The sequence below is a fragment of the Procambarus clarkii genome, chromosome 13, assembly GCF_040958095.1.
Source record: "Procambarus clarkii isolate CNS0578487 chromosome 13, FALCON_Pclarkii_2.0, whole genome shotgun sequence".
Lineage (NCBI taxonomy): Eukaryota > Metazoa > Arthropoda > Malacostraca > Decapoda > Cambaridae > Procambarus > Procambarus clarkii.
Genome location: NC_091162.1, coordinates 42441187 through 42455027, shown reverse-complemented (window position 1 = coordinate 42455027; position 13841 = coordinate 42441187). Strand labels below are relative to the sequence as shown.

At 37.9% G+C, this 13841-nt stretch overlaps 2 protein-coding genes across 2 annotated transcripts in view; both read left to right on the top strand.

Moving 5' to 3' along the window:
• The window catches only part of LOC138364477 (uncharacterized), a 132577-nt gene extending 123216 nt beyond the window's left edge, over nucleotides 1-9361 (top strand). Inside the window, exon 2 of the mRNA XM_069324120.1 lies at nucleotides 9284-9361. Within this exon, the coding sequence (XP_069180221.1) occupies nucleotides 9284-9361 (78 nt within the window). The remainder of the gene's footprint in view (nucleotides 1-9283) is intronic.
• A 1126-nt stretch (nucleotides 9362-10487) lies between these two features.
• Nucleotides 10488-11180, top strand: LOC138364476 (uncharacterized). The gene has a single exon (XM_069324119.1). The coding sequence runs from the start codon at nucleotides 10488-10490 to the stop codon at nucleotides 11178-11180; it is 693 nt and encodes a 230-aa protein (XP_069180220.1).
• Nucleotides 11181-13841: the final 2661 nt, after the last annotated feature.

Sequence of the window (13841 nt, the reverse complement as noted above, 5' to 3'; positions counted from 1 at the left end):
TTTAAACTGTTAGTAGATAAAGGTATGGGAATTGATTTGGAGGAAGGAGGTAATAAAAGTATGTGTTTGTGGGAGAAAGGAATTGGCAAAATGATCAGGGAAATTGAAGGGCCTCAAAATAACAATTCACTTAGGGTATATTACACTAACAGTAGAAGTCTAAGAAATAAAATTAACGAATTAAATGCTCTTGTCTGCACAGAAAAAACAGATATTATTGCACTTACCGAAACGTGGATGAATGTAGAAAATAGAGAACTATTAGCTGAATATCAAATAAATGGATTTAAACTATTTCACACAGATAGATATATTAGACGAGGAGGTGGAGTAGCCATATATGTTAGGGACAATTTGAAATGTAGTCTCAAAGAGGGAATCAAAACTGAGCCACACACAGAAACTATTTGGATAGAATTAAACGAAAAAGCAAATAATATTATAATAGGAGTTATATATAGGCCACCAAATTTAGACAGAATGGAAGCAAAGCATCTATGGGATGAAATATCTAGGGCATCTAGATCTAATAGCATTTACGTCATGGGTGACTTTAATTTTAGTGGAATAAACTGGTTGAACAAAACAGGGAATAGTGAAGCAGAAGATTTTCTAGAATTAATTGATGATTGCTTTCTTACGCAACACATTAAGCAACCAACACGGGAAAATAATATTTTAGATTTAGTGTTAACTAACAGGGAAACAAATTAAGGACATTGTAATAGGGAGTGAGCTAGGGAACTGTGATCACAAAGAAATCAGATTTAGCATAGAATGGAATAGACCTGTAGGAAAAAATTCTGTTAAAGTGCCAGATTTTCGAAAAGCTGATTTTAATAGCCTAAGAAATTTTTTGGGTCAAATAGATTGGAAAGTCTTGGGTATGGGGTGTGGGCCGGTCTTGGAGCGAGACATGAACCCAGCGATAGGTGACGTGAATGGGGATTTCGGTGTGGATTCAATATATAAATTATTTAAGAATATTCTAAACAGAGCACAGGAACGTAGTATACCATACAAATTGAATAGATCGACTACTAATGACCCAAAGTGGATAACAAAGAATTTGAAGAACCTTATAGGTAAAAAGAGAGCTTGGTACAAAAGGATTAAAAATGGGGAGGTCACTTTAGAACAGGAATTCGTACAACTGGTTAGAAATGTTAAAAAAGAGATAAGGAAAGCAAACAGAAACTATGAAGTTTGCATAGCAGAGCAAGCAAAGACAAATCCTAAAGGTTTTTTTCAGTTATATTGTACTAAGACTAGGGAAAGAATAGGTCCATTAAAAGCTGAGACAGGTCAAATAACAGATAGTGATGAAGAGATGAGTAGTATTTTTAATAAATATTTTGTATCTGTATTTACTAAAGAGGAACTTAACAATATGCCTTCGGCCGAACAATTCTATGTGGGTGGGGACGAGGACAGGTTGACGAGTTTAGCAGTTACCAGGGAGGATGTTCTTAAACAAATAGTAAAACTCAAACCAAACAAATCCCCAGGGCCGGATGAAGTGTTTGCCAGGGTGCTTAAAGAATGCAAAGAGGAGCTTTGTGACCCACTGTCAACCATATTTAATAAATCAATAGAGTCAGGCAGAGTCCCAGAGTTTTGGAAAGTTGCTAATGTGATACCAGTTTTTAAGAAAGGAGATAGATCACTTGCGTCTAACTATCGACCAATTAGCCTAACGTCTATTGTGGGTAAGTTACTCGAATCTATAATAGCAAATAAAATTCGTCTTCATCTTGAAAAACATAAATTAATAAATGAGTCGCAACATGGTTTTATAAATGGCCGTTCATGTTTAACAAATTTGTTATCTTTTTATTCTAGCATAGTTTAGGCAGTTGATAGTGGTAAGGATTGTGATGTTGTGTACCTTGAATTTAGCAAAGCTTTTGATACAGTACCACATGAAAGACTGATTAAAAAGATAGAGTCTCATGGTATTGGGGGTGCTATATTAAGCTGGATTAGGGCATGGCTATACCAAAGGAAACAGAGAGTTAGTATAAATGGAGTCAAGTCAGAGTGGGAAAATGTTGTAAATGGAGTGCCTCAAGGCTCTGTCCTGGGACCTCTGTTGTTTATAATATATATAAATGATTTAGATTCAGGTTTGAGTAGTATCATTTGCAAATTTGCCGATGATACGAAAATCGGTAAGGAAATTAATTCGGAGGAGGACTCACTATCACTTCAAGTTGATCTAGATAGGGTTTTGAAATGGTCAAAGGATTGGCAGATGCAGTTTAATGCTGATAAATGTAAAGTTCTGAGGTTAGGTAATGATGATAGGGTTACAAGATACGAGCTAGATGGTGTTGAGATTGCGAAGTCGGATTGCGAAAGGGATCTGGGAGTTATGATTAGTAAGAATTTAAAACAAAAGGATCAGTGCATAAATGTTCGTAATAAGGCAAATCGGACACTTGGATTTATTAATCGCAGCGTTAGTAACAAGACACCTCGTGTGGTTCTCAAGCTATATCTTGCTCTAGTTAGGCCCCATTTAGATTATGAAGTTCAGTTTTGGTCGCCATATTATAGAATGGATATAAATTCACTTGAACGTGTCCAGCGTAGGATGACACGTTCAAGTTAATTCCCCAAATTAGAAATCTTTCATATGAAGAAAGATTAACAAAACTTAAGTTGCATTCACTGGAAAGGCGAAGAGTTAGGGGTGACATAATAGAAGTTTACAAGTGGGTGAATGGACATAACAAAGGGGATATTAATAGGGTATTAAAAGTATCAACACAAGACAGAACACGAAACAATGGGTATAAATTGGATAAGTTTAGATTTAGGAAAGACTTGGGTAAATACTGGTTCAGTAACAGGGTTGTTGATTTGTGGAACCAATTACCGCGTAAGGTGCTGGAGGTGGGGTCCCTCGATTGTTTCAAGCGCGCGTTGGACAACTATATGAGTGGGATTGGGTGGTTATAAATAGGAGCTGCCTCGTATGGGCCAATAGGCCTTCTGCAGTTGCCTTTGTTCTTATGTTCTTATGTAATTAAAAGAATAGAAGCTCATGGTATTGGGGGTGCTATATTAACTTGGATTAGGGCATGGCTATTCCAAAGGAAACAGAGAGTTAGTATAAATGGGGTTAAGTCAGAGTGGGATAATGTTGTTAGCGGAGTACGTCAGGGCTCTGTCCTGGGACCTCTGTCGTTTATAATATATATAAATGATTTAGATTCAAGTTTGAGTAGCAACATTTGCAAATTTGCCGATGATACGAAAATCGGTAGGGAAATTAATTCGGGGGAGGACTCACTATCACTTCAAGTTGATCTAGATAGGGTTTTGAAATGGTCAAATGATTGGCAAATGCAGTTTAATGCTGATAAATGTAAAGTTCTGAGGCTAGGTAATGATGATAGAGTTACAAGATACGAGCTAGATGGTGTTGAGATTGCGAAGTCGGATTGTGAAAGGGATCTGGGAGTTATGATTAGTAAGAATTTAAAACAAAAGGATCAATGCATGAATGTTCGTAATAAGGCGAATAGGACACTGGGATTTAATAATCTATGTGTTAGTAACAAGACACCTGGTGTGGTTCTTAAGCTATATCTTGCTCTGGTTAGGCCCCATTTAGATTATGCAGTTCAGTTTTGGTCGCCGTATTATAGAATGGATATAAATTCACTTGAACGTGTCCAACGTAGGTTGACTAAGTTAATTCCCCAAATTAGAAATCTTTCATATAAAGAAAGATTAACAAAGCTTAAGTTGCATTCACTGGAGAGGCGAATAGTTAGGGGTGACATGATAGAGGTTTACAAGTGGATGAATGGACATAACAGAGGGGATATTAATAGGGTATTAAAAATATCAACACAAGACAGAACACGAAAAATGGGTATAAATTGGATAAGTTTAGATTTAGGAAAGACTTGGGTAAATACTGGTTCAGTAACAGGGTTGTTGATTTGTGGAACCAATTGCCGCGTAACGTGGTGGAGGCGGTGTCCCTCGATTGTTTCAAGCGCGGGTTGGACAAGTATATGAGTGGGATTGGGTGGTTATAGAATAGGAGTTGCCTCGTATGGGCCAATACGCCTTCTGCAGTTACCTTTGTCCTTATGTTCTTTTGTAGTGAGTCTTCTGTGTTAATTTCTCTGCCAATTTTTGTATCATCGGCAAACTTGCAAATGTTGATACTCAAACCTGAATCTAAATCATTGATATATATATTATAAACAACAGAGGTCCCAGGACAGAGCCCTCAGGCACTCCACTTACAACATTTTCCCACTCTGACTTAACCCCATTTATACTAACTTTCTGTTTCCTTTGGAATAGCCATGCCCCAATCCAACTTAATAAAGCACCTCCAATACCACGAGCCTCTATTTTTTTTAATCAGTCTTTCGTGTGGCACTGTATCAAAAGCTTTGCTAAAGTCAAGGTAAACAACATGAGAATCCTTATCACTATCAACTGCCTCAACTATGCTGCAATAAAAAGATAGTGGATAACACTAGAATTAACACCACTTTAAGTGGATAACAAAGAATTTGAAGAACCTTATAGGTAAAAAGAGAGCTTGGTACAAAAGGATTAAAAATGGGGAGGTCACTTTAGAACAGGAATTCGTACAACTGGTTAGAAATGTTAAAAAAGAGATAAGGAAAGCAAAAAGAAACTATGAAGTTCGCATAGCAGGGCAAGCAAAGACAAATCCTAAAGGGTTTTTTCAGTTATATCGTACTAAGACTAGGGAAAGGATAGGTCCATTAAAAACTGAGACAGGTCAAATAACAGATAGTGATGAAGAGATGAGTAGTATTTTTAATAAATATTTTGTATCTGTATTTACTAAAGAGGAACTTAACAATATGCCTTCAGCCGAACAAGTCTATGTGGGTGGGGACGAGGACAGGTTGACGAGTTTAGCAGTTACCAGGGAGGATGTTCTTAAACAAATAGTAAAACTCAAACCAAACAAATCCCCAGGGCCGGATGAAGTGTTTGCTAGGGTGCTTAAAGAATGCAAAGAGGAGCTTTGTGACCCACTGTCAACCATATTTAATAAATCAATAGAGTCAGGCAGAGTGCCAGAGTTTTGGAAAGTTGCTAATGTGATACCAGTTTTTAAGAAAGGAGATAGATCACTTGCGTCTAACTATCGACCAATTAGCCTAACGTCTATTGTGGGAAAGTTACTCGAATCTATAATAGCAAATAAAATTCGTCTTCATCTTGAAAAACATAAATTAATAATTGAGTCGCAACATGGTTTTATAAATGGCCGTTCATGTTTAACAAATTTGTTATCTTTTTATTCTAGCATTGTTGAGGCAGTTGATAGTGGTAAGGATTGCGATGTTGTATACCTTGACTTTAGCAAAGCTTTTGATACAGTGCCACATGAAAGACTGATTAAAAAAATAGAGTCTCATGGTATTGGGGGTGCTATATTAAGCTGGATTAGGGCATGGCTATACCAAAGGAAACAGAGAGTTAGTATAAATGGAATCAAGTCAGAGTGGGAAAATGTTGTAAGTGGAGTGCCTCAAGGCTCTGTCCTGGGACCTCTGTTGTTTATAATATATATAAATGATTTAGATTCAGGTTTGAGTAGCAACATTTGCAAATTTGCCGATGATACGAAAATCGGTAGGGAAATTAATTCGGAGGAGGACTCACTATCACTTCAAGTTGATCTAGATAGGGTTTTGAAATGGTCAAAGGATTGGCAGATGCAGTTTAATGCTGATAAATGTAAAGTTCTGAGGTTAGGTAATGATGATAGAGTTACAAGATACGAGCTAGATGGTGTTGTGATTGCGAAGTCGGATTGCGAAAGGGATCTGGGAGTTATGATTAGTAAGAATTTAAAACAAAAGGATCAATGCATAAATGTTCGTAATAAGGCAAATCGGACACTTGGATTTATTAATCGCAGCGTTAGTAACAAGACACCTGGTGTGGTTCTCAAGCTATATCTTGCTCTAGTTAGGCCCCATTTAGATTATGCAGTTCAGTTTTGGTCGCCATATTATAGAATGGATATAAATTCACTTGAACGTGTCCAGCGTAGGATGACTAAGTTAATTCCCCAAATTAGAAATCTTTCATATGAAGAAAGATTAACAAAGCTTAAGTCGCATTCACTGGAAAGGCGAAGAGTTAGGGGTGACATGATAGAGGTTTACAAGTGGATGAATGGACATAACCGGGGGGATATTAATAGGGTATTAAAAGTATCAACACAGGACAGAACACGAAACAATGGATATAAATTGGATAAGTTTAGATTTAGGAAAGACTTGGGTAAATACTGGTTCAGTAACAGGGTTGTTGATTTGTGGAACCAATTGCCGCGTAACATTGTGGAGGTGGGGTCCCTCGATTGTTTCAAGCACGGGTTGGACAAGTATATGAGTGGGATTGGGTGGTTATAGAATAGGAGCTGCCTCGTATGGGCCAATAGGCCTTCTGCAGTTACCTTTGTTCTTATGTTCTTCTTATGTTCTTATAGCAAATTTGTTAAACATGAACGCCCATTTGTAAAACCATGTTGCGACTCATTTATTAATTTGTGTTTTTCAAGATGAAGACGAATTTTATTTGCAATTATCAATTCAAGTAACTTTCCCACAAAAGACGTTAGGCTAATTGGTCGATGGTTTGACGCAAGTGATCTATCTCCTTTCTTAAAAATTGGTATCATATTAGCAACTTTCCATAACTCTGGCACTCTGCTTTCTCTATTGATTTATTAAATATGGTAGACAGTGGCTCGGAAAGCTCCTCTTTGCACTCTTTAAGCACCCTGGCAAACACTTCATCCGGCCCTGGGGATTTGTTTGGTTTGAGTTTAACTATTTGTTTAATTACATCCTCCCTGGTAACTGCTAAACTAGTCAACCTGTCCTCGTCCCCACCCACATAGACTTGTTCGGCTGAAGGCATATTGTTAAGTTCCTCTTTAGTAAATACAGATATAAAATATTTAATAAAAATACAACTCATCTCTTCATCATTATCTGTTATTTGACCTGTCTCAGTTTTTAATGGACCTATCCTCTCCCAAATCTTTGTCTGGTATAACTGGAAAAACCCTTTAGGATTTGTCTTGTTGCAAATTCGTTGGAACCAGTGGTTAGAGGCTGTTGTTGTTGTTGTTTAAGATTCGCTACTCAGAACGATAAGTTCCAGTACCACGGGCTATGGTGAGCCCGTAAGTGGAGGCTCTTTGGAGCCATTATCTGTATCAGTGGCTGATACTAGAAATGTGGCAATGGATGGGGGTCTTCATGATGGTTTTCAGCCTGGAGGGCTGGCTATACCAGTTATGGAGCTGGTGGGGTTAGCATAGACCTCTAGGTTTTCCGATATCAAGCCGCCTGCTACGGAAATCATCGATAGATACAGCGATATCAGGCGGCTGGATATCTGCGAGGCACTATACATTAAGAAGTCGACACCAGTAATCAACAGCCAATTAATGTACAACTATATTCTACACACTTCAAGGCTCCGCACCAATAAAGAAGCATCAAGAAATATGGGCCAATAGGCCCTTTGCAGTTACTTCAATTCTTCCCTTTAACTTACAAAATATTATACCCATTGCTTCGTGTTCTGTCTTGTGCTGAAAGTGTGTTTTCACCTCATCCAAAACTGTTGTAACATATCACCTCACCCAAATGCAGATTTAAAATCGAAGCTGTTTAAACTCTGTTCTTAAACACGCATTTCCCTCTGAACTGCGAAACTGAGGTGCTGGAACAGGAAACTGGCCGCTCGTGAATCTTTAGTATTCCCAATGAGTTCCTCACCCCCACCTTCTTCAAGAAATTATGTGCACATTTACCCCAGGTGCCCAGAGTCTCGGAGCGTTTTGGCACGAACCTGTAACAATGTTCTAGGTCTCTGTACTTGTTATAATATAGCATATAACACAGCCCCTTAACATTTACAAGACCGAAAAAAAAATTGGTAATTAAGTGTACTAATCAAATTGATCTAAAAATTAACAATACTCAAATTGCCAACAGAGTAGATGTGAGGTTCCTAGGTATTCACATTGACAACAAACTCAATTTCCGTTGCTATATATAAGATATTAGCAATAAGGTTTCTAAAACAGTAGGCATTCTTCCAAAGTCAAACACTGTACTATGTTCCTCGCCCTAACCTAGTTACTCATTATTATTCACTCATTTATCTATGTCTTGTCTATCTATGTCTTAAAGGTTACAAGACGTACATTAGTCAATACAATTGGTGCTTAAAATGCTAAGGATCTCTTTTGAAACACGGGTATTAATAAATTTTTTAATAGGTAAATTAATAAAAAAGACCCCAAGGGCCATGAAGTAACAAGAATGCAAGGCTGGCACAAGCTGGCGTAAGTAGGGAAGACAGAAGATTCTTCATATTAAAAGAACCTGCTTCTCCAAGATGGCAGTCACACCCTGCTTGCCCTGGACAATCACCATATGGAGAAGGACTGTTTACTGTGAAGGGAAGTCCACAAATGTAAGATGCCAGCATGAGTCAGTCTTGAAGGGTAAACGATGATGGCACCCTCACAGTAACACAAAAGTCGAGCAAGCCCAGTGTGGAAGACCTGTTGTTGGGAAAGAAGGAGAATTTTTAGTCATACAATTTTTGTTTTATAAGATTCCAAAATATTACATCTTCTTCAGGTTATCTTGAGATGATTTCGGGGCTTTTTAGTGTCCCCGCGGCCCAGTCCTCGACCAGGCCTCCACCCCCAGGAAGCAGCCCGTGACAGCTGACTAACACCCAGGTACCTATTTTACTGCTAGGTAACAGGGGCATAGGGTGAAAGAAACTGTGCCCATTGTTTCTCGCCGGCGCCTGGGATCGAACCCAGGATCACAAGTCCAGCGTGCTGTCCGCTCGGCTCCCTACATTGATATAAATTTGTGAGAGTATTTTGAGCCATCTTGAGTCCTCTCCTCACTAAGCAACTAACTGCCAAAAGATTAAACAACCCCTGGCCCACAAGTGGCATACTGTACGGTGCGCCAAAGTGTTAATAAAACAATTACTGTAACAAGAAACACGAATATGAAAAAAAGATTAAAATAGAATTTGCCTAGTTACAAAACAAGAAGTTAAGAGGTACTCATCAATGATTACCAATATAATACAAAGAGCCAAAGCTTCCTTTTATGAGAATAGATTTAAAGAAGCAAAAAGAAATATGAACATTACATCTCTCTCATCACCCATCTCTAACATCCTAGGGTCTAAACAGCAATCACATACCAAGCAGATAAAACTCTCCAAAGATGGATACACACTTGCAACAGACTTAGATATTGCAAGTGATTTCAATAGCTTCTTTTCATGAATTTGTGCAAACCTTGGCAGAAAAATTTCAAAGACCCAGACACATGTTACAACATATCTCACAGGTAGCTAACACTACTCCTTTTACCAGTCAGCCCAACAGACATTATATCCATAATTCAATTACTTAAAATCAAAGCTGGGAACATTAATGAAATAATGGATCCACTACCCCTGTTGTGGATCCAGAACACCCCTCGAATTTTAGCTATCAATTCTCATCGTTATTCCAATTTAAGCAAATTACTAAGAGTTACAGAAATGGTATTTGATTTCATCAACAAGGTGGGGATCAAGTATCGATTTCCTAGTTCCATCAAATATTGGGTCAAACAAGCTCAACAAGAGACTTATGGGAAGGAATATGAACATATCCCAGAAAGGTTGAGTAAGTCTCTGAGTATCTGGCTTGACTCAGACAACTATAACATTTTGAGATGCGGCGGACGTCTGCTTCACGCAGAAATAAATTTAGATACGAAGAATCCTATACTTCTTCCACGTCACCACATCATTACTCGTCATTAAAACTCATAGTTTTACATTACCATGAGCACAATAAATTACATGGTGGAGTATTAGATACTGTTACTGAAATCAGACAACGTTTTTGGCTTCCCCAAGGTCGCCAAACTGTCAAATCTTTAATAAAGTCTTGTGTAATCTGCAAGAGATATGATGCTCGAGTGTGTCCTTATCCAGGTCCACCGCCCCTACCTAAGGAGCGAGTCGTCCACCTTCGTCCCTTTGAAACCACAGGTGTCGACTATACAGGAGCACTAATTTTGACAGGCACACCGGACAAGATTCCAGTGATAGCCTACATTTGCCTTTTCACGTGTGCTACCACACGCGGAGTACATTTAGAAGTCACTTCAGACATGAGTGCAGAAGCCTTTCTGCAAGCCTTTCGCAGATTTGCTGCACGAAGATCTTGCCCAAAATTAATGATCTCAGATAATGGGTCTAACTTCGTGGCAGGAGAAGCTTGCTTACAAGAAATATGGAACCATCCAGAAGTACACTGTGCTCAAACAGAGACAATGCTATTGGAAATTTATTCCTCCAAGAGCACCATGGCACGGCGGATTTTACGAAAGAATGGTGAAATAAGAAATGCCTAAGAAATGCCTGTTAAGAAATGCCTAAGAAAAACCTTACACCGGCAGAAAATTAACCTCACCGAGTTACAGACCCTTGTCGTGGAAATTGAAGCACGAGTCAACAACAAACCTCTAACCTACTTAACAGAAGATTTCTCCCAAAGAGAACCCCTAAACCCCTTTCATTTGATTCATGGTGGTCTTCTGAGCCCTCTAATATCTCTAGGAGACGAGGATCCAGCTGACCTTTCGTGTGTCAAAGCAAGTGACTTGGTGGAGAGTTATAGACACCTTTCAAGAGTAATAGAGAAATGGAATGAGGTCTGGACACATGAATATTTAACTGCTTTAAGAGAATATCATTATGGAGCTGCAAGCCCATACAATAAAGTTCAACTTAAACCAGGTGATCTTGTCCTAGTAGACAGTGATGGACCCAGGTCAGATTGGCCTATAGGTAAAATTGATGACATCCATCCTGACCGCCATGGTGTATTACAAATTGTTAAAGTTCAGTGTCGAGGCACTACTACCTTGAAAACACTAGAAAAATTAGTACCTTTAGAGTTAGCAGAACACGAGTGTTCTACAGATACACCTGTAACCCAAGTTTCAGAGAACAATGATTCTACTCAACCGAGCACAAGACCATCAAGAGTCGCTGCTCAGAATTGCAAACAGAAACTTAAACAATATTTTGATTCTATTCAGGAGTAGATAACTTATCATTTAAACTTGAGGTGATCACGCTGATGCAGTGATGAGTTGATGTCCAGTAATTAGTTACGAGTCATAGTGACCATGGACAGTATCCTCACTGTGTTGATGAGGTCTCCTTAATCTTAAATGAATCAATTATTCATAATTTATTTTTTGTTAATATCCTTCTGTCTCTTACGAAGGAATTAATCAATAATTTTCAATGTTTATTTAAGTCCCCATGTTGACTTAGTCATCTACCACAGATTCGGGACATTCGTTAGGTGCATACTAACCTACTAACCCATGAATATAACTTCAGGATAGAGAAACAGGTGTACATTAGTACTAATACCTGAACTACGACCCGAGTTTTCTCTCCCCTGAGTTATGTTGGAAATAAATGTAAATGAATATGTTGTAAATGTTTATTTACGTCCCCATGTTGACTTAGTCATCTACCACAGATTCAGGACATTCGTTAGGTGCATACTAACCTACTAACCCATGAATATAACTTCAGGATAGAGAAACAGGTGTACGTTAGTACTAATACCTGAACTACAACCCGAGTTTTCTCTCTCCGGAGTTATGTTGGAAATAACCAACAGTTTTATACACCTTTGTATTTTATGCAACCTTTATATTAACCACAAGTAGTTACTAAAATCACTAACTTGTAGATTTGATCATTATCATGATTTATTTAGACATATTGCCAGATTCTTCCTAGTCAGAGTGATGACATAAGGAACGACAGACAGTAACATGAATTCTCTCCACATTTAGTTGGATTTATAACAAGAATCCAGTTTATCATTTCCTTTACTAAAAATAGTTACTTACTAATAAGTTTAATTTCGTAGTATACTACTACTTACTGGAGCTCCCTTATTTAGTTGATATCAAACATTCTAGAGGAAATTACTTTGATGTAAATGATTTTACTTTAATTTTCTTGATTGGCTGCACAACTTTCATAAGCCAATTTATGTTACGAGAAATTCTATTTTATCACAGAAGAATTTAATGTGATATTAATACTCGTCATTACCTCTTCCTTTCTTAGTCAATTGCGATATATACATATACATTTACGCTCGAGATATCTATCGAGAGCCGCGCATGCGCAATAAGGAAGAGGAGGAAGACGGGAGAGTGTCATTAGACAGGAGAGAACGAGAAAGCACGACGCGGACACCATTGACAGCGTGTAGCAGAGCTACGTTTTGATGCCATTTATTTCGCTCCCACGACCAGTAGAGCGGTGCCACGTTATTTGGCACAATAGCCGTGTCCCAGACTAGCATATGAGCAATTCCAAAGTCAACGCCTTTCAAACAGCAGCTGGAGGACGAAGAATTGCTCAAGTCTCCACATCAACGGACACGCGGCTCGGCAGCTAGGTTTACCTTTTTGTTATTATGTGGCCACAATTAACATTTAGTCTAGTTGTCGTTAGGCCGTAGAACAAACAATACAATCCCGTACGTGTCTTTTAGTAATTTTACAATCTAAATAGATTATTTTATTATTTCTCTATAGAAGAAATTTACAGTGCTCGAATATAAATTGCACAGATATCGGCTGAAATTTCCTACAGTTATCCTCATGATTTAGGATTTATTTGTAGTTACTTATTATGTAGAAGATTTCTACAATGTAATTGCCTTTCAGTACCAAGGCGACGTCAACCGAGGTGCTAGGCTTCCCACTGTTCCGTGCAACAATTTGCCCTATGCAACACGTCTTCGGTGGAGCGTAGCAACTGATTACACCTCACTAGATTTACAGCTAAGCTGTCCCTTTTTTATCTGTAGCAATAACTCTATAGTTACAGTAGTGATTTCTAAAAGAGATCAATTATACTAACCCATTGATTTACTGATAATGTTCAACATTTCAGTAGTATATTGAGGAGCATTTACCTCCAATTAATATTATATATTCAACCTTATTTACTTTCATATCTTATTTACTCTGGTGAAGAACCAGCACCAGAATAATGCTAGGAAGGTATTAATCTTTTAGCATGTAACCCCCCAATTTTGTGTAAGTTAATTTGACTCCATTTATATCAGAAATACAGTTTCACTAAGATCCATAGGACACTAGTTCTAGGGATCAGTTTTTCCATTGCTTTATTTTGTTTTCCACTTCTTCTCAAAAGGTGGTGGTCCTTCATAGCTATCGAAGTATATATTTAATTATTAGTTATTGGAGTCAGGTTTACCTCCACATAGTAGGCCGAGAAGTGCATTCTGGCTACAACATATATATACATATATGTTGTACCTAGCCCATATAGTTGTACCTATATAGCCTAACCCACTGTACTATGCTAACGAAACAAGTCACAACTAAAAAGCTTAACAATCCTTTGCTTACAAAGGGGGATACTTAAATCTATTAACAAAAATCATGACCTTTAAAAGAAGTATAGGTAAGATATCGTCTCCAAAGAACTTTCAAAGAATTACTCATCATTGCTATCTAAAATAATTAGAAGAGTCAAAATTAAAAATCCACGAAGATAAATTTACCCAAACAAAGGGCAACATTAAGAAAACATGGAGCACAATTTCACAAATATTGAGATCAAAGAAGATTTTAAATAACAAACCAATACTCCTGTCTAATAACGATGGTCAGCTTACAGCCTCTGATACTGCTATTGAG

Coding starts and splice junctions, on each gene's coding strand:
- LOC138364476 (XM_069324119.1), top strand. CDS start 10,488: ATGCCTGTTAAGAAATGCCTAAGAAAAACCTTACACCGGCAGAAAATT.